General features: G+C 41.5%; 2 protein-coding genes across 14 annotated transcripts in view; both read left to right on the top strand.

Moving 5' to 3' along the window:
- Positions 1 to 15908, top strand: part of SFMBT1 (Scm like with four mbt domains 1) — a 151465-nt gene extending 135557 nt beyond the window's left edge. For all 9 annotated transcript variants that reach the window (XM_032290196.1, XM_032290190.1, XM_032290195.1 and 6 more), the window contains 7 exons: positions 1163 to 1302; positions 2179 to 2288; positions 3350 to 3525; positions 7440 to 7618; positions 7871 to 8116; positions 8814 to 8942; positions 9777 to 15908. In XM_032290196.1, the coding sequence (XP_032146087.1) occupies positions 1163 to 1302; positions 2179 to 2288; positions 3350 to 3525; positions 7440 to 7618; positions 7871 to 8116; positions 8814 to 8942; positions 9777 to 9917 (1121 nt within the window). In that variant the 3' untranslated portion in view covers positions 9918 to 15908. The remainder of the gene's footprint in view (positions 1 to 1162; positions 1303 to 2178; positions 2289 to 3349; positions 3526 to 7439; positions 7619 to 7870; positions 8117 to 8813; positions 8943 to 9776) is intronic.
- Positions 15909 to 17259: 1351 nt separating this feature from the next.
- LOC116559407 (store-operated calcium entry regulator STIMATE) overlaps positions 17260 to 19906 on the top strand; it is a 61135-nt gene continuing 58488 nt past the window's right edge. For all 5 annotated transcript variants that reach the window (XR_004272446.1, XR_004272445.1, XM_032290187.1 and 2 more), the window contains exon 1: positions 17260 to 17569. Coding sequence is in view for 3 of the 5 variants with exons in the window: in XM_032290187.1 (XP_032146078.1) it covers positions 17410 to 17569 (160 nt within the window). In the remaining 2 variants the exon portion in view is untranslated. The remainder of the gene's footprint in view (positions 17570 to 19906) is intronic.

Genomic DNA, 19906 nt, shown 5'->3' with positions numbered 1-19906 from the left:
TTTTTTTTTTTTGTATTTTTAGTAGAGACGGGGTTTCACCATGTTGACCAGGATGGTCTCGATCTCTTGACCTCATGATCCACCCGCCTCGGCCTCCCACAGTGCTGGGATTACAGGCTTGAGCCACTGCGCCCGGCCATGAACGTTCTTAATTAAGAGAGAACATTGGGCCAGATGTGGTGGCTCATGCCTTTAATCCCAGCACTTTGGGAGGCCGAGGTGGGTGGATCATTGAGGTCAGGAGATTGAACCCATCCTAGCCAACATGGTGAAACCCTGTCTCTACTAAGAATAAAAAAATTATCTGGGTGTGTGGCGCATGCCTGTAATTCCAGCTACTCGGGAGGCTGAAACAGGAGAATTGCTTGAACCTGGGAGTCAGAGTTTGCAATGAGCCAAGATGGCGCCATTGCACTCTAGCCTGGTGACAAAGTGAGACTCTGTCTCAAAAAAAAAAAAAAAAAAATATTATGAACTGCAGGATCCTATCAACAATGGGCAGTGTGCACATATCTTTCCTTGACATTGGATTAACAGGCATATCTATTAGAAGAGCTTCTCTGTGTTTTATAGCAGTGTTTTTTACAGCTTTTCAGAAACAAACAAAAAAGCAGTGTTTTAGTGTCTTTGAATTATAGAGATGTGGTCACAGCATACTTTTAGCCCTCTGAGAAATCTCAGAAATGGGAGAGCTCTCACATCATCAAAGGCTGCCAACATATTAGTTTGGTGGTTTTTTAGGAGACAAACTAATTCTAAATAATAATCAACAATTTCTATAAATATTCCAGAATAGATTATTGAATAGTTGGTTTTTGAAGACCTGGAAAAGAAATCATTGATCATCCAGAATCTTCATGTGTTCTTGAAATATACCCTCCACTTTATTGATAGAAGACATGGTTCTATCAATTTTGCAGTAACCTAGGAACTAATTAGCATGTAATTCAGGACCCTGTTTGAGTTCAGCAGAGTGATAAGCTCTGTAAGTTATTTTAAGAGCATTCTCAGACACCATGTTAAGCGTCAAAATAAGTAATTCCAAACTTCGTCTTAATATAATGATACATGTGCTTGTTTTTTTCCTCCTTGGCAGTTCAGCTTTGGAAACATGGGGTGGAGAATGACTGTTTTGAATATTTTGTTTCTCTTCATTTCCCAGTTATGATTAATGGAAAATATTGCTGTCCAAAGATATACTTCAACCACCGTTGCTTCTCAGGGCCATATCTTAACAAAGGAAGAATTGCTGAGCTGCCTCAATGTGTAGGACCTGGGAACTGTGTTCTAGTCCTTAGAGAGGTAAGGTTCTGGCCTAGAACAAAATAACTTGGAAATTTCACAGCATTCTGCTAGGGTCATTTCTGCAGGGAGCCACATGCCATAGATGTGACAGTTCTAGGTTTTATCAAAAGTGACTAACTTTCCTCATGTTTTGGACAGTAAAGAGGGCATGTAATTATTTTTACTCCCTAGGAAACATTCACGTAAACAGTTCTTCACAAAGCAGGTTCACCTCGGTCAGGGTAGAAAGGCCTTCTCTCAGCCAAGAGAACTGTACAAAAGAGAACTGTGAGGTTACTCTATGACTGAGAGGCTGTGTGGCATTAACCTAGTGGCCGTGATAAAGCTACACATCTGCCAGGCTTTCTGTGCTTCCCAGCCAGTGTGGTATACTGCAAGTAACACATAAAGAGACCTTTCAGCCATCAGAGTGGCAAGTCAGGATCTGGGGAAGCCAGAGCCTCTGGACCAGACTCCTTTAGCCACAAGAAGGCTCAGCTGTCTGCACAGTGGTCCAAACAAATACAATTTTCTGTGTGTACCATGGCTGGGAAAGCATTTGAAACCTTATTCTGGAGCAATTTGAAAATCATGGTGCTTTTTTTTTTTTTTGACTGTAACATTTTGAAAATGTTGAAGAGGATCTGGTTACCCTCTTATTTGCATCTTTGGGTGGCTGTCATATCTCTGATATTATTATTTTGTTAATATTTGTTAATTCATGATAGCTAATGAGCTCTAAATAAATAAATAAACAAATAAAACATTTGTTAATTCATGTGACTAGAATTAACTTCCTAAGTGACCTTAACATTTTAATAGAGAGATGACAAGATTCTAATGGTCTGCTTTTCTCTTTCCCAATCTGTGCTTCTGCTTTAAAACTGAACTTAGGTCCTCACTTTACTTATCAATGCAGCCTACAAACCCAGCCGCGTCCTTCGGGAGCTCCAGCTGGACAAAGACTCTGTGTGGCATGGATGTGGGGAAGTCCTAAAAGCCAAGTAAGTAGACTACTTGTCTTTTACTTGTCTTTAAAAAGCTACAGAACCAGTCGGGCACAGTGGCTCACACCTGTAATCCCACCACTTTGGGAGGCCGAGGCGGGCAAATCACAAGGTCAGGAATTCAAGACTCGCCTGGCCAACAAGGTGAAACCCTGTCTCTACTAAAAATACAAAAATTAGCCAAGCACGGTGGCACATGCCTGTAATCCCAGTTACTTGGAAGGCTGTGGCAGGAGAATCACTTGAACCCGAGAGGCGAAGGTTGCAGAGAGCAGAGATCACGCCACTGCACTCCAGCCTGGGTGACAACGCGAGACTCTGTCTCAAAATAAATAAATAAATAAATTCACAGAATCAGTTCTGTGGATAATTATCAGAAGCCTTATGTTTCTTTAGGCAGGGCTTTTTCAGCTATTTGTGGTGAAAGGCCAGACTTGTTTTTCTTTTTTATATTCCCATTCTTTCATGAATCAATACATTTATAAAAAATGATACAGTGAATTATAAGAAATACAAAATTTAAGGCTGGGTGTGGTGGCTCACACCTGTAATTCTAGTACTCTGGGAGGTTGAGGTGGGTGGATCACCTGAGGTCAGGAGTTCAAGACCAGCCTAGGCGACATGGTGAAACCTCGTCTCTACTGAAAATACAAAAATTAGCCAGGCATGGTGGCAGGCACCTATAATCCCAGCTACTTGGGAGGCTGAGGTAGGAGAATTGCTTAAACCTAGGAGGTGGAGGTTGCAGTGAGCCAAGATCATGCCATTGCACTCCAGCCTGGGCGGCAGGAATTTGAAATTTGAAAACCTTAACTTAGGAACTTGGAACTTAATTTTGCTAATTTAAATAACTCAACTTTTAGTTGTCATAGCTTACCAGATTTAATTTGATTTAAGTTCAATATGCAGAACTTCCTTGTTTTCAGGGTCTTCAAACTATAAAGGACATAGAATATTCCAAGAAGCAAAAATATTTTTTAGGTATATTAATATGTTTGATTTTTCTCTGGGTAATCAGTAACCCAATTCATTTGGCATCTGATGTCTTCTAATGGCAGATATAAAGGAAAAAGTTATCGGGCTACTGTTGAGATAGTGAAAACAGCAGACCGGGTGACTGAATTCTGCCGGCAAACCTGTATCAAACTGGAATGCTGTCCTAACCTCTTCGGTCCACGGATGGTTCTGGATAAGTGTTCTGAGAACTGTTCTGTACTTACAAAGACCAAATACAGTGAGTCATGTTTTTCCAATGTGTTGACTATAGCAGCTGACCATACCTTACGTCTTGGAAAGTTTTTTACTTTACAGATACTCATATATAGCAGAGGCACACAAAATTCTTCTGTAAAGGGTCAGATGAGAAGTATTTCATGCTGTGAGTTGTATGCTTTCTGTAACATTCTTTTTTGTTGTGTTGTTTTTTCATTTTTTTAAGAACCCTTTTGGCTGGGCTCGGTGACTCATGCCTGTAATCACAGCACTGTGGGAGGCCAAGGTGGGTGGATCACTTGAGGTCAGGAGTTTGAGACCAGTCTGGCTAACATGATGAAACCTCATCTCTACTGAAAATACAAAAATTAGCTGGGTATGGTGGCCCATGCCTGTAATTCCAGCTACTCTGGAGGTGAAAGCGGTTCAATCACTTGAACCTGGGAGATGAAGGTTGCATTGAGCCAAGATCACACCACTGCACTCCAGCCTGGGTGACAGAGCGAGACTCTGTCTCAACAAAACAAAAAAGAACCACCAGGCGCAGTGGCTCACGCCTGTAATCCCAGCACTTTGGGAGTCCAAGGCAGGCGGATCACGAGGTCAGTAGTTCGAAACCAGCCTGGCCAATATGGTGAAATCCCATCTCTACTAAAAAACACAAAAAGTAGCCAGGCGTGGGGGCGCTTGCATGTAGTCCCAGCTACCTGGGAGGCTGAGACAGGAGAATCACTTGAACCTGGGAGACAGACGTTGCAGTATCACTGCACTCCAGCCTGGGTGACAGAATGAGACGCCGTCTCAGGAAAAAAAAAACGTAAGGGTCATTTTTGGCTTGGGGGCTATACCAAAACAGGTCCGGGGCCAGACTTGGCCCATGGGCCTTAGTGTGCCAACTTTTATATATAGCATGTGTCTAAATTGGTTATTGTATCTAACAGGAGCTTTCATATGGCATGTATCTAAATTAGTTATTGTATCTAACAGGATACGTAATTCATTCATACAACCTGTAAGTGTATATTTTGTGCTTATTGTGTCTTTCTGCTGTTCTAGCACTGGGATACAACAATAAAGAAAACAAATTCCATCCTCAGTGAGTTTACCTTTAATGTGGGAGACAGATAATGAATAGGGGAAGAAATTTAGAGAGAGAAGTATTGTGGGGAACAGTGAAGCAAGGTGGGGAAGCAAAGTAGGAGAGTGAGGAAGGGTGGGAGGTGGGGTGCTGTTTATGCAAGGGGTCAGGGAAGTCTTTCGACAGGTAACACCTTGAAGGAAACAGGAGCCAGCAGTACAGACAGCTGGGTGGGAGTGTTCTGGGAAGGGCGCATCAAGGGCACAGGCTTGAGGCAGGAGCTTGCTTAGTGTCTGTGGAGAGCAGCAAAGAAGCCACGGTAGTTTGGGAGGTGGAAATAGGAGAGGAGTTAGTTGCAGCCTCACCTTGAACTGTCATAGCACCTGTTCCCTGTCCTTGCTTATCTTCTCCTTTGTGAAACTGGGGCAGGAGTCACATAGGATGAAATTTACAATTTGAAGACTTGTCAGGGCATTGCCACCCAAACACAGAATTCTGATCCTACCTTTCCTTAAATCCTACAAGTCCTGATGTCACTTGGGAGAATCAGTACGGAGGAGGATCTTTACCTTGTTAAAATTGAAAGATCTTTTAGGGATCTGTGCCTCTGAAACTATAGTGCATGCAGATCACTAAAGGATCTTGTTAAAATGGAGATTCTGATGTATCAGGTCTGTGGGTATCTGGGTCCTGAGTATGTCTGCATTTCCAGCAAACTCCCAGATGCCACTGATGCTGCTAATCCAAGGTCCATACTTAGCACGAGGAGCTTTCTAATCAGTATTTGAATTACAAAATCATGTAAGTCTAACCTTCTAGTTTGTATTTATATTTATTGGATTGTAAACTCCTTAAGGGTAGGAATTACCTTGGCCTCTTTGTTATCAGATTCAGCACTTAGTTTAGGAAACTGCAATTATTAGGAGCTGAGTGAAGAATACTGTTAATATAAGTACATGTATAAGTACATTACTGTGAAAGAAATATGTGGAAGGAAGATATGTAGTTTTTATTATGCTTTTTGTTAAATTACTAATTTCAAATTAGTAATTTGAATGTCAAATGGATTAATATCCTTTAGAAAATTTCAATTTTTTTCATAAAATTATATTTTGATATTTTATCTATAACTCAGAGCTAGAATATGTATGTTTCATTTCTGAAATGTATATTCTAAAATTTCTGTGAAAATGTAGAGGATCTAGAATAGCTGAAACAATTTGGAAAAAAGAATAAAGTTGGAAGACTTAGTCTCTCTCTTTTTTTAACCATAAAGTTATAATAATCAAAACTGTGGCATTAAAAAACTGTCAAATAGAACAATGGGACAGACCACAGAGTCCAGAAATAGAGCCAAACTTAATGTGGTTAAATGATTTCCAACAAGAGAGACAAGGAAATTTAATGGAGAAAGGAAATTCTTTTTAACAGATACCACTGGTACAACCAGATATCCAAATAGGGAAAAAAATATATATAATAAAACATAACTCTTTGGATCCTACCCCATAGCATACACAAAAATTAATTCAAGATGTATTATAGACTTAATGTAATAGCTAAAACTATATGACTTCTAGAAGAAAAAGAAAATATCCTCAAGATCTTGGGATAGTGAAAGATTTCTTAGAGAGGATCCAGAAATACACTAACATAAAGGAAAAAGTTAAAAAATAAGACATTACCAAAATTAAAAACTTTTGTTCTTTGAATAATGCCATTCTTTAAAAAAAGGAAGACAAGCCACAATCTTGGAGAAAGATTCTTAATACATATATCCAACAAAAAAGTTCTCTCCGGAATATATTAAGAATTCCCACAACTCAATAATAGAAAGAGAAGTTTTGAAACTAGTAGTTGCATGACATTGTGAGTATTCTAAATACCTCTGAATTGTATACTTTAAAATGGTTAATTCATGTTATGTGAATTATATTTCAAAAAAACATTTTAAACAATTTTAAAAAATGAATGAAAGGCTTGAACATACACTTTATGAAAGCAGATATACAAATGGCTGATAAGCTCATGAAAAAGTACACAATATTATTAGTCATCAGGGAAAATAAACTCAAGTCCAAAGTACAGTGAGAAATCACTACATGCCCACTAGTTTGGCTAAAATGACAGATTGACAGTACCACGTGTTGGTGAAGGTGTAGAGCAACTAGATCTCTCATGCATTGTTGGTGGGAGTGTAAAATTATACATCCATTTTGGAAACCTGTTTGGTAGTTTGTTTAAAAGTTAATCATACCCTATGATCCAGCAATTTAATTCCTAGTTATTTATTTGAGGAAATGAAAACATGCCCATTAAAAGCCTTGTATAGGAATGTTCATTGCAACTTAATTAATGATCATTAAAACCTGGAAGCAGCCCAAGTGCCTGTCAGCAGGAGAATGGGTAAACTGGTACATTCATACAGTGGATTGCTATTCAAGATAAAGGAATGAACTACTTATACAAGACTCAAAAACATTATGCCTAGTAGAATAAGGATCACACAAAAAGGTGCTTACTGTGCAGTTCCATAGAGGCAAAGCTAATCTATAGTGATAATGTTTAGAATAATGGTTGGTTGCTTCTAGTAAGGGGCACTGACTGGGAAGGGACCATGGGAACTTTCTGGGTTGAAGATATTCTGTATACTTTGATATGGGGGGATCATTCAGGTTTATGCATCTGTCAGTACTAGTCAAACTGTGCACTTCAGATGTGTTTATTCCACTGTATGGAATTAAACCTCAATCAAATACAATGCGCCTGGTTTTTGCTATGCTGGTAAAATCTCTTATAGTTTTGAAGTACACAGAAATAATGAAGTTACTTCATTTTTCTTTGTCATCCACATTTAGCACACTATTACGGAAAGAAGAAAAATAAAAGAATTGGGAGGCCACCTGGTGGTCATAGTAACTTAGCTTGTGCCCTGAAAAAAGCCAGTAAGAGGAGAAAGAGGCGGAAAAATGTTTTTGTTCATAAGAAGAAACGCTCCTCTGCATCTGTTGATAATACCCCAGTGGGCTCTCCCCAGGTATGAGATCTGTGATGTGCCTGTAATGTCTTGAAGCCAAGTGACCACTGCTTTATAGTGTGGACACAGAATACCTGCAGGTCTTTCTAACTCAGATCTCTACCCAACAGAAGATGGTTTTGTGGCCTAGGAACTGGTTTGTCCTGAATTTCTTTTCTTTCTTTCCTTTTTTTTTTTTTTTTTTTTTTTAATTATATGAAACCTGAGATTGATGTCCTGAATTTCAATGAGACTTCTCTCCTTTTCCTGCAGGGAAGTGGGGGTGAAGATGAGGATGACCCAGATGAAGGGGATGATGATTCCCTAAGTGAAGGCAGTACATCCGAGCAGCAGGATGAGTTACAGGAAGAATCAGAAATGTCAGAAAAAAAGTCATGCTCCTCCTCTCCCACCCAAAGTGAGATGTCCACATCGCTGCCTCCAGATAGACAAAGGAGAAAAAGGGAGCTTCACACCTTTTCATTTTCTGATGATGAAAATAAACCTCCTTCACCAAAGGTACCATTTAAAAAATAGTTTCTTTTTTATTTTTCTCTCTAGATTTTCCCTCTGGAATATGGTTATTAATGATATTGGCATTCTACTTCTTTCAATACAAACTTATATAGAATTTCCAGGATCTCTTGTAAAGCGATCCCAAATGCATTGATTTACATGTGTTTCAAGGATTAGTTGAGGTCACCTACTTACAGGGGAGAAGTCTGCGCTAGAGTAGCTGCTTGTTTTAATTAAAGCAAACAAAAAAAATGTTCCATGGCTAGCTTAGTTTTAACTTGTCATTTAGTTTTGGAAAAACTGTCTTTTTAATATTTTTCATAATATATATGATTTGTAGAAAAAGAATTATCCTTTTGATTCTGGTTAAACCACTTGGTTTAGTATGTTTACTATATACATATGAACATTATATAACATATACAACACTAAGGAACAGGAATTAAGTTAGTGTTCTATTTTTCTTTGTTAAATTGTCCAAATTATCCTGAAACTTGGAAATTAATTCCCATTGATATTTTGTATTATAAAAGACAAACATTTCCTGAGTACCTACTGCATGTGGGTCTTCGCTGGGAGAAATCGTGTCCTAAGACCACTTTAAATCATGTCTTGAAAGATTATGCATTTATGTAGAGAGACTTTTTTAGAACAAAATAGCCTTACACCTTTTGGTTTGATTGTTTTGTGGGGAATGAAGGAAATAAGGATTGAAGTTGCTGAAAGGCTTCACCTGGACAGTAACCCCTTGAAGTGGAGTGTGGCAGACGTTGTGCGGTTCATCAGATCTACTGACTGTGCTCCACTAGCAAGAATATTCCTAGACCAGGTAATCACAGATCTCTATAGTTTTTAGTAATGTCTCTTTAGCAAAGAATTATGGATGTAATAGTCAATAATTTATTTACAAGTTTTAGGAAAAATGTTTTGATCCAAAAGAAAAGAATGTCTTAATTCCATTTTTAGAGGTCAAAAGATAATAAAAAGTTTGTATCAGATTTGCTCCATAGCTGAAACAGATTATCATTGCATTCCAGTTTTTCCCAGGAATTTTATTCCATCCCTCCAATATCAAGTATGCCATGCTTAATTGACCTCATCTTTTCAAAAATAATGATTTGCTTGTTTAAAAAAAATTAGCATCTGTAATGTTAGCCTCTAGAGCGGTGGTCAGTTTTAAGGCAAGCTTGCTGAAACATAAATATTCAGTGGCCTTAAACGTTGAAATAAGTTTTGTTTAGATAATTAGGAAGGTTCAAGAGCTTATCAGGTTTTTATGAATGTTACAGAGTAAGAAAACATTGAAGTTTAAAATACTTTGTTTCAGATTTAGAAGGAGCCCTCTAAAAAGATGGCACAATTAGCTGTCAGTTACAGGGCTGGTTAGTTTACTAAATTTCTATGGGGCATAGACTCTGTGGAATGGATTCTTATCCTTAGTCAGACTTTATTGTGCTCAGTAAAACTTTGTTAATTCTGAAGCTTCATTAGTATGGTGGACTATGGAGTCACTTAAAAAGCAGTGTGTGATACCTAAGACGAAAAAGTAAGGAAAGAAAAGCACAGGGACTCTAATGTTGACAAAGCTAAAGTGAGCAGAGGCTGTCATGATTAAGCTGCCTTTCCATGTGCACATCATAATTTGTCTTTTGTGCTTTAACAGGAAATTGATGGGCAGGCCCTATTACTCCTTACCCTACCCACTGTTCAAGAGTGCATGGACTTAAAATTGGGCCCTGCCATCAAACTTTGCCATCACATAGAAAGGATCAAGTTTGCTTTTTATGAGCAGTTTGCCAACTGAGAAGGACAACCAAAGTGAGCTGGATCTTTGAAGCACAAATGCAGCAAATCCTTCACCCTGCTTTATAAGTGGAACTGTAATAGTCCTGGGGCTCTGGGCCCTGCAGGTGTCAGCTTGCTCTCTTTGCACTTTCGGGGAAGGAAGACTAACAGTGAGGAAGCAAAAACTGTGCACAGAAGTGGATCGCCTGCCAGTGGAAATGTGGACATCTCTTGTTCAGCAGATGGCAGTTTTAAAAAAATTAAGGTTGTAAAGAAAAGACTTATATAAGAAGAAAAGCATTTCCAGTGGTGTGGCCTGAAAACAAAGAATAACCTAGGCTGCTGGAAAGCACCCTTTTGGTTGTTTTCATTCTGTTCCTTCCCATTGTAGATTGAACTTTGTTCTCTGCTTTCTTTTTCTTGGAAAGAGAGGACATAGCTTTAAGTCAGCACTGATTTGGGACTGTGCCTAAGGCATATCAGTGCTTCTTTGTCATTGTGTTTTTAAGCTTTTTAAAATTAAAACAGTTCATTTTGGGGATGATTATGTGGCTCTAGGGTTTTGAATGTATAGTCACACTTTGATCCATTTTAAAATCTATTCTTAGGAGTTCCTTTGTTTACTACCTCTGTTAATAATTGAGCTTACAGCCATGTATGAGGTTTTTTGTATGATGCCATTTTTAAGCTACATGAACACTAAAATTATGACAGAATTTGGAGGGGGGAATCTGTTTGCTTTCTTAAAAACATAATGTGGGCACTTACACCAGTTCCTTAACTGACCCCATCTAAGAACTCTACTGTTACTGTTATCTATCTTGACCCAGCCTGGGCTGCCTGTGTTAAGTAACATCACAAAGACTGTTTGTATTTCCATTTAATTGCTCTCTCCCTTTTCATTCTCAGATGGACTTCAGTGACTTTTATTTTGTGTTTACTTTTCTCTAGAGTTGTTTGTCTACCTCTATTTTATTTCTAGGGGTCTTTACCTTGGGTAAAAATCAGTAGGTGTTCCATGGACCCACAGCGAAGCCTATTTGTCCTTTCCAGGTGTCTCCAGTGTAGAAGCACAGCACAGAAAACATGTTTTGGAGGGTAACGCAGAGCATGGGGTTTCTGTAGCAGTGTCCTCAGTGGCTGGATAAATGTTGAGATGTCGTTAAGGATTTTGTAAACCTCTTTGCCTAGCCACACTTAGACTCTTTTCAGCTAATCCTTTAAATTGAATATAACCTTTAGTCTGAGGATTCCCATTTAAATAACTCAGTATTCTTTTATCTTTAACTCAGCTCAAGTTAACGTGAAACTCCAGGTGAATTTTCACTTATGATTCCATTGCTGGCTATTATAGAATAATAGCATTTGCTGTACTATTCTAGTCATGAGGAGTGAGGAAAAATACATATAGTTTGCCTCCCTTAAATGGTTTGCTTTGCTGAATTTTTTTTAATCTTAATCACCTACAAATTTATAACCCAATCGTTCTTCCTCAGGATTTGAAAATGTTTTAAGCCTGCAAACTGGGTAAAGTCTAAACAGCTCTACAAATATAAGGAAATATAGCAAATTTTAATTGATTGAGATTTTTTTTTCCATTCCCCACCATGCCAAGCTATTTTTGTGGACACTGGCAAATAGTCTGGAGCCTCTCTTCATTGGATAATTCATGGACCAGCTTAACTCAAGCCCTACAACTAAATCATACATTAAAGCATTAACTCTTTGCTTAGGTGCCTACCAGAAAAATCTGGGAAGAAGCTTCATTTAAGTAAAAATTAATATGTTTGAAACATAGAGATCAAGTTTTTAAAAATTAGATTGATTCTGTGTCTGTGGAAGAGAAGGATATGTAGGGAATGCTAAGGAATAATTAGCATTAAACATTAAGCTTTTGGTGGGTAGTGGTGGTGGTGGTGATCTTGCTTATTGAAATTTCCTGAGAGTTCAATCAAGGCACTAAGGCAAAGAGGGCCCCGTGAGGAAGAACAGTGGAACAAAATTTCTGGAATTAATGTTTAGGGCCTTTTGTTATTATCTTATTTAGGAAAATGCAATATATTTTCCTATATAAGATAATATAAGAGGGAATACACCAAACAAGAACAATGATTGCATTATTTTTTCTCTCTTCTGACTTCTCCAGGAACCATGGAATATTAGAATCACCTCCCTTCACAGGTGAAGGGATGAAGCCCCTGAAGGGTGAAACATACAGCCCTAAGTAGTCTCTGATCTGGGCAGAGTCAGAGCCCGACAGGCTTGTTTACATCATGATTATTCAAGCCCAGCTTTTCTCCTATAGAAAGGCTGACTCTAAATGGTCAAGTAAGTTGGGTTTCCCTTAATATTTCTTGCATTATCCTACTAAGATAGAGTTTATTAGGCAATTGCTTAAAGAATTCTATCCCCCAGCCCTGACTCCCATGTATTACGTAAGCGAAGATAATTGTTTGGGAATTTAGCACAGGACGTTTTTTTAACTTAAAATTTGGATTTCATTTACCTCATAAAACTGTTGGGACTGGGCTGGATAACAATGAAGATCTGGTTACTGTGATGCTGAAACAGTTCAAGCCAGATAATAGCTCACCATGTCGGGGTAAAATGTTGGTATGTTGCACATAGGTGCATGAACTTTGTTTTTTAGAGAGACCAGCTTCTTAAATTTATAACAGTTACATTGTGAGGGAACTGTATTTGTCTGGATTTCACCTGCAGCTGGGCCCACAGCCTGTTGGAGGTCAAAAAATTTCTCATGACTCTTTTTTTTTTTTTTTACCCTGAATTGACAAGTTTAGAAGACAGGTTAATGGACTATTTCATCCTCCTGGACCTTGAAAAGCTGGTTGACCAATATTAGACTAGTACTGCTACGTTAGCGTGCTAGGGAAACCCTTTTGCTGCCCATGAAGATTTTCTATGACTTTTTGACTATATTTTGTGGGCTTCTGGGGACTGTGCTGCTTTCCTTTGTAAACCATCTTTATCCTTCTCATTTGAAGCAGAGTTGAAGTGGCTAATGCAGGGAATGCATGAATGGAAGCTTGCACCCCATCTGCCTTTCTTCAGCAATGCAGGTAGCTCCTAGCATTTATGTTATAGATATGTGAGGTCGGGGAAGGGTACTTACACCAACCTCTGGAAAAGATGAACTTCTTGGTGAATATTTATTGACTTATAATAGAAGCAAACATAGAAAACTAGTTCAGAACTTAGCCTTAATATGCCTTTTCTCCTGGAAGTAAAATTATTTTCACTGTGAGAGAGAAGACATTGGACCTTAGCTTCCAGAGAACCTGGATACATTTTATTCACTCTTTAGTACCAATTCAGTCGCTATTGTGGTACCTGAATACATTTTAAAAGCTTTAGCAAGCCTTAGGAAGAGTAGGACTCAGAATCATTTCCCTCTCTCAAGCCAAAAAGTGTTTCTGAGGGACACAGAACATCAGGTCATCTAGTTGGGAATATTGGGAAAACTGTCACAGGCAATTATATTTTCTTGGCACCTGTGTCACCAAATATTGTTCTATCTGAGACACCATTTACTGGTTTAGTTGATTCCCACAGAAGCTCAGAGAGAGTTGTTAGTTTAGCCTCAACAGTGGAACACGCCTTGGATTTGAACTCTGATCCTATGTATTGAATATGTGCCGTGTGTGTGCACACACTGGTTCAGAAGTGTTCTGCATTATCAGTAGGAAATCTGTTGGCCTTATGAAGCTGAATGAGAAGAAGGCATCACTAGAAAAAATGAAGTATAAATCTTGGTGGGGACCAGATGCCCCCTTTTCAAGCTTGGATTTCCTTGTCCCTGGGTCCGCTGTAAACAACCATATGTTTATCATGGTGCTGACTCAGAAATAGGACAGAGAGCCTCCTGCAAAACCAAAAAGAAATGTTACTTTATTGCGACTATAATTCTTTGACTTTGTTCACTTCAGATGTTTTACTAGTGAGTTTTGATGACTCCCACCCCTTATGTGAGAATGTGCATACTTTGGAAACTTGAATTTATCCAAACAAGCTACCTATGACTTGGAGTTTGGGCATAAGTTTTAAATTCAATGCTCAGTCCAAACGAATCTGGTTCCAGGCCCACTCCAAGGGTGGTCCCAGGGATGTTTTTTCAGTGCTTGTCCCAGACCACACAGGCAGCGTTGTTTCTGAGGGCAGCATTATGGGGAGATGTAGATGGTGGTTGGTGGCAAATGCACTGCAGAGTCATTTTCTTGGGCATGGTATCTAAGAAGCCTGAGATTTTCACAAGAACCAGCAGAACCAGGAGTGGAGAGTTGGGGAGATAGAGAAGTAGGCCTAAAACTTCCCTCTTACGTCTTTTTTGACTTAATATTTATTTTGACTTATTTTGGGTCTGTCCTGGTGCTATGGCCTATCACAAAGGACTGGTTTAAGAGAGAAGCCACAGCCTTGCGGGACAAGTCTCCAACACCAGCAGAAAAGCATGGACCCTGATCAGTGGGAGGCAAGAGCCTCTCCCATTATTTCTGGAGGCAAATGGTGCCTTCTAGTGAAATGGTGCCACCATTGCTAATGGGGGTGCCTGTTCTCAGGATGTGTGGAAACTCAGGCCTAAGGGTTTCTACATGGTTTATTCAATCTAACTGCATACCTAGCTTAGCAGAATGGAGGTGGACAAAAGTGCTGAAAGGATGAGGGTAGGCTTTTAGGGCAAATCAAGTCACAAAGCAGATGATTGAGGGAGGTTACAAAGCTTAGGCAAAATTAAAGTTGGGCAGTCCCTTAGCTCCTTTTGCAAGAATCTCTGGAGAAGGTAGTTTGAATGTTTCTCTTGAGATTTTAAGAAGTGCTCATTTCTTTTTCTTTTCCCCCTCCCTTCCTTTCTTTTTTTTTTTTTTTTTTTTTTTTTGTTTGTTTGTTTTTCATTGAATATTCTCAAAAGACAATCAGAGGCCTGCCAGGGAGGGACTCCTGTCTGGTTCCAGCACTGTCCTTAGGCCTCTTTTTTAATACTGACTTGGAACTGATGCACTTTGTTTAATGTATTTTGCCTTTTTTTTAAGCTGCTCATTTAGAACAAAATCAAATGCTTATTGCATTGTATCCTTCCTCCTTGCTGTTTTTCCTCTTAATTTCAAAAGTTATGCATTGAAGATAAAAGTACACTTAAGTATGCACAAGAATACCTATTAAAATAACTCCCATCAAGTTTGATGGTATAATTTCAAAGGATTAAAAAAAAACTATTTTGGATTAATATTTTGCGTGTTTTTTTGTAAATATGATTGTATATAAACTTGTGGTACATTATGACAGTTTTAAGTGGTTGTGAGAAAACTAAGGAAAACAGGTCTTAAGCTATGTTTAACCTTAAATTTGTGCTGATTTGACAACAAGGAAGGCATTTTGGCCAGAGTAAATTTTTCAAAACTCTTTCCAGTGGGACCTCAGAGAATCATTTCCAAATGGATGAGAAATTCCTTCCTACTTTAATAAAATTCCAGAATTCTTTCCCCTCTCTTGCTGTCTCAACCTTTCCCTTCTGGATTTAGGTGCTTTTTAATTCCAGTTCAGGAAAGATAGGAAGAGCAGAATTTCTCCACAGCAACCCTGCTCCTGGCATTGGGGATTCTGCCTCTGATCTCTGACGACTGCTTGTTTGTTCCTCTGTGAGCCTTAAGGATTCCTCCACAGCTGGATGTGCAGAACAATTCTTTGTCAAAAACATCACTTTTCAGCTCTGTGTGCAGTTTTCCTTGAGCTGCCTGTGTCTTCAATCAATAATCTCCCTACGCCCAACTACAGTCTCTTCTCCTTTAAGATGTAGCCTCTTGTTTGATTCTCTCTAAACGTGAACTGCTAACTGTTGAGCATCCTCATAAGATCCCTCTTAGAATAAAGACAGTCATGGAATTTTAATTTTCCCTTATCCATTTGTTTTCTTAATCTGATTTTCTGTATTTGCCCACGGCCAGTACTTGTGGAGAGCTTAAAATTTTATAAATTAAAATTCCATTTAAATTAAGCATTTTGTCGCATGTTCTCTGTGCCAGGCACTATGTTGAATTTGAATTGAAGGGTGAATAAAAACCATTCCTGCCCTCAGGAGGCTCACACATAGCTGTAGGAGGGAGATATTTCTACAGCTGTCAAACTTAGCAGTCTGAGAAGTTTTGGTGGAATGGTACACACAGGGTAATCTGGGAGCAAGAGGGAAAGAGAGAGGTCAGATAGGCCTTGACACATGAGGAGCAGTTCATGGGGCAGGGAAAAGGGAATGGCATCCATGCAGCAAAGGCATAGAGGTGTGAAAATGTAAGAGAAGGCTGGAGAATTGCATTTTTATTCTCTAATCAGGTTAATATTCCTGTTCACCAAGAGAGCTTTTAGATAGCATTTAACCCTCTTAGGTAATTGGAATGGGGGGCCTATTTAATAGGGAAACTCTTTCCTAGAGATGATATTTACTGTTGAAAACATGTAGCTCAGCATCAACTGGATTCACACCATGTGTTCACTGACGTTCTGCAGCAGGAAGATCAGGGGCTCTAGAGCACCAACAAGATGTGTCCTGAGAGAGCCTAGACTGGACCCGGAAGGTTGGATGAGAGAATGGGGACTCGGGCTCTTGGAAAAGGCAGAGTGCAAGTTCTGAGGAGTTGGAAAGGGTTAAATGTGAGTCTGTGCAGGGGGAGTTGGAGCCTGGCAAATACCAACCATTTGTCTTTTATGCTCAAAAGATAGTTGTGCACCCTAAGTGAATAAGGTGGGATATGTGCATGTCAGGTTTTCAGTGTGAAACCTTGTATATTTCAAAATGAAAGTGATTGGATTCAGGTGATCATTTAAATTATGTCTATGAAAAAAAGAAAATAGATTCGATAAGCCTTGAGCTAGGGAAGTAGGAAAAAGACTAATAATGTCTGGGTTGGAAGGAAGACTCCTGTGCTCAGTCTTAGATTGTTTTCCTTATTCACTCCCTTCAGAATAATCCAGGCTGCAAACTATTGGGCCCCACCCCACAACTACTGAATCGGGATCTCTGAGGGTGGAATCCAGGAATGTTAATAAATTCTCCGGGATATAAGGGATTTGCCTTAGAGGGAAAAATAATTTGGCCACAGGCCGTCCTAGCTCCTACCTCTGGACCTGGAGCTTGTGATTCCCGGCTCTCATTCCGGTCTGCGCTGGCGGCCCACCTGGCCTGTCTACCTGCGGGCGTGGCGCCGCTCGAGGCGGGAGTGGGACCCGCGACCCCGCCCCCTGGGCCGGTCGGAGACCCGCCCCTCAGGGGGGAGGAGTCGCGGCCGAGGCCCGCCCCCAGCCAGGGCTGCGCCAATTAGGCGCCGCGGTCTCAGACGTCGGGTTACGCGCGGCGCGGAGTCGGCCGCCGGGCGGAGGTACCGGCTCGGGCTTGGGCTCGGGCTCGGGCTCGGGCTCCCGGCTGCGGGTTTGGCGGCGCGGCCTCGGCAGGCAGCGAGGCCGGGCGGGCCCTGGGCCCCCGCGCCCCTCCCGCCAGGCCTGCGATGCAGGGCCCCGCCGGGAACGCGAGCCGCGGACTGCCGGGCGGGCCGCCCTCCACAGTCGCGTCCGGGGCGGGCCGCTGCGAGAGCGGCGCGCTGATGCACAGCTTCGGCATCTTCCTGCAGGGGCTGCTCGGCGTCGTGGCCTTCAGCACGTTAATGCGTGAGTCTGGGACCCCCTCCCCTCCTGAGGCCCTGCGCGGCAGCCGCGGCCCAGACGCCCCTGGGGTCCCTCCTGCGCGGAGAGTTCCGGCCTGGGGACCCGAATCCTTCCTCCCCCGCAAACCCAGGCTGGGCATTCCCACACTAGGGGGTATGCCTAGTCTGAGCCCCTCGCCTACTCGCCGTAGCCTCCAGCCGGGAGCGACCCTTCCCCTTTCCACCTTAAATGTCTGTCTTCTGAGACGCCAGCCTAAAATTCGCCCATCTCCCACCTTGCCATTTCGAATTGTTACCCCACTTCCCAGCCTGGAGTCATGACCCCCAAGGGTGACATCCCCTTGTCCGTCCCGTCTCAGGGGCTCTTCGTGCTTGGAACCCCCATCCCTCAATCCCCAGTGGGATGCTGAGCTCTTTTCTACTCCTTCACTCTTCGAGGATTCACCCGTTCACATTTAAATCCTGCTACTTTGCATCCCTTTCAACACCTGGAGTGTTAGGTCCCTGCCTTTCGTTTCCCAGCCCCCGCCTCCCTCTCCGTGGCCCTTCTCCCTCAGCTCTATTTTCCCCTTTTTCAGGGCAGGACCACCTAGACTGCCTTCTTCCCAAGATTGCCTTCCTCTCCTTTCTTCCAGAACAGGCCCACCTGTTCAATCTCTGTCCCAAGCTTTCCTAATAAGCTGCATCTATAGCTTCTCCTGGCTGTTTCCTTTCCCAACCCACTTTTATTCTTTATATTTTAAGTTTCCTTTTCCATGAAACTTGGGCAACCTAGTGGCTGAATAGAGAAGGAAGCCCTCACCCTGTTGTCATGTGAGCTGTGAGGTAGGGGTTTCTGTTTTTCTTCGTGTACGTCCTTCCCTTCTTAAAGTAACAAGAAGTTTTGTTCGGCATGTAAGCCTAGGAGTGCCCTTGTGGTTGGGTTTTAGAGGGAAGGAAAGGTTATAATTGTGCAGAGTCATTAATTCCAAAATTGACTTGTTCTCAAAATTTCCCCTCTGTGCTTGTGTGGGCAGTGTGGAGAGTTCCTGCAGAAAGTATGCTTTGGGGGTACTCAGGAGGGATCCTGCAGCTGTGTCCCTATGTCTTTTAGGGTTCAGTTGCTGGAGTGGCCACCTTGCTTGTTTATAACTTGGGGTTTCTTTGAGTGAATGCTCTCAGGCTTTAGGTAACCCTAAAGAGTCTCTGATGATGGATACCGCTTTTTTTCCGGTGGCCTGGCCTTGATAAGTCTTACAAGTGCCCATCTGTCTATGTTTGCCACTTTTTCTTTCCTTTTTAATCCCAACTTGCCTTGCTTTTTCTCTGCTAAACAAATACCCACTTGTTCCCACAGTAATAATTTATGGCAACTTAGCCAAAATCCGCTGCTGACTTGAGCACATATACTGTATATGTGTGTTTTCAAGACGTGGTGAGTGGGTCTTCACACCCCTTCTACTTGCTCTCCTCCAGACACCCTTTCTCTCTGAAGGAACTGTAGTTTACATTTTTATTTTGCTCCCTAACCTGAGGTTTCTTAGCCTAGCTCTAGCTGTTTCCATGGGTTTGATTGATGCTGATGGCCCAGCTTATCCCCTAGGGTTTGACACTTGCAATTCAGAGAAGGAAATGTGATTATGACAGGGCAGAGTTGCTCGCAGCTGAGAAGTGTGCCGGGTTGAATGTGTTCAGAGTGGAGTCTTCAGGGACATACTCACTTCTTTACTTAATCTTCAGTGTGAGCACATGTGCAAATCCCACTGTGGTTGATGCTTTCTGTGTGCAGAGATTGGACTAGAAAGCAGTCTCTTGATCAGTGTGAGGCTTGACCTGGACAGAGCTCGTGGAAATGGCTGGTGTGTCCTGGGGTGATGTGGGGTAGGAGTGATGGGGGGAAGAGTTGGAAAGGCTAGAGCCATGTCTGCCCTGACACATAAATGGAGGTAAAAGCAAGAGCCTCCTCCCCCTGCCTAGAAGCAGACAGAGCAGGCCAGGGCAATTGCATTCTAGGAGCCAGACAAGGAGAAGCCCACTGACTGGGATGCAGTCAGGGTGGGGCCCTTCTTATCTCTCAAATTTCTTGGTCCTGTTGAAATAGAACTGCTGGGAAGAGGAAGCAATCTCTAAGGTGGAAGAGGAAAGGGATGGAGGTAGCCGGAAGGAAGTACACCTGTGAGCCATTTGGCTTTGTCCTGGGCTTCTGGTCCTCCCCGTCAGAGTCTGCCTTCTCAGTCTGGCGGAGCTGCCAGGAGGGGCGTGTGGTAAAGGCCAGGCTCCCCTGATGAGGCTCCCCCTTGCAGCCCTTGAGAAAGGGAAGTCAGTATGTTAAGGTGAGGCCACTCCCTTCTTCCTCAGTTCT

Source organism: Sapajus apella, unplaced genomic scaffold, assembly GCF_009761245.1.
Source record: "Sapajus apella isolate SASKATOON/1434 unplaced genomic scaffold, GSC_monkey_1.0 scaffold23, whole genome shotgun sequence".
NCBI lineage: Eukaryota > Metazoa > Chordata > Mammalia > Primates > Cebidae > Sapajus > Sapajus apella.
This window is presented reverse-complemented; position numbering and strand designations above follow the sequence as displayed.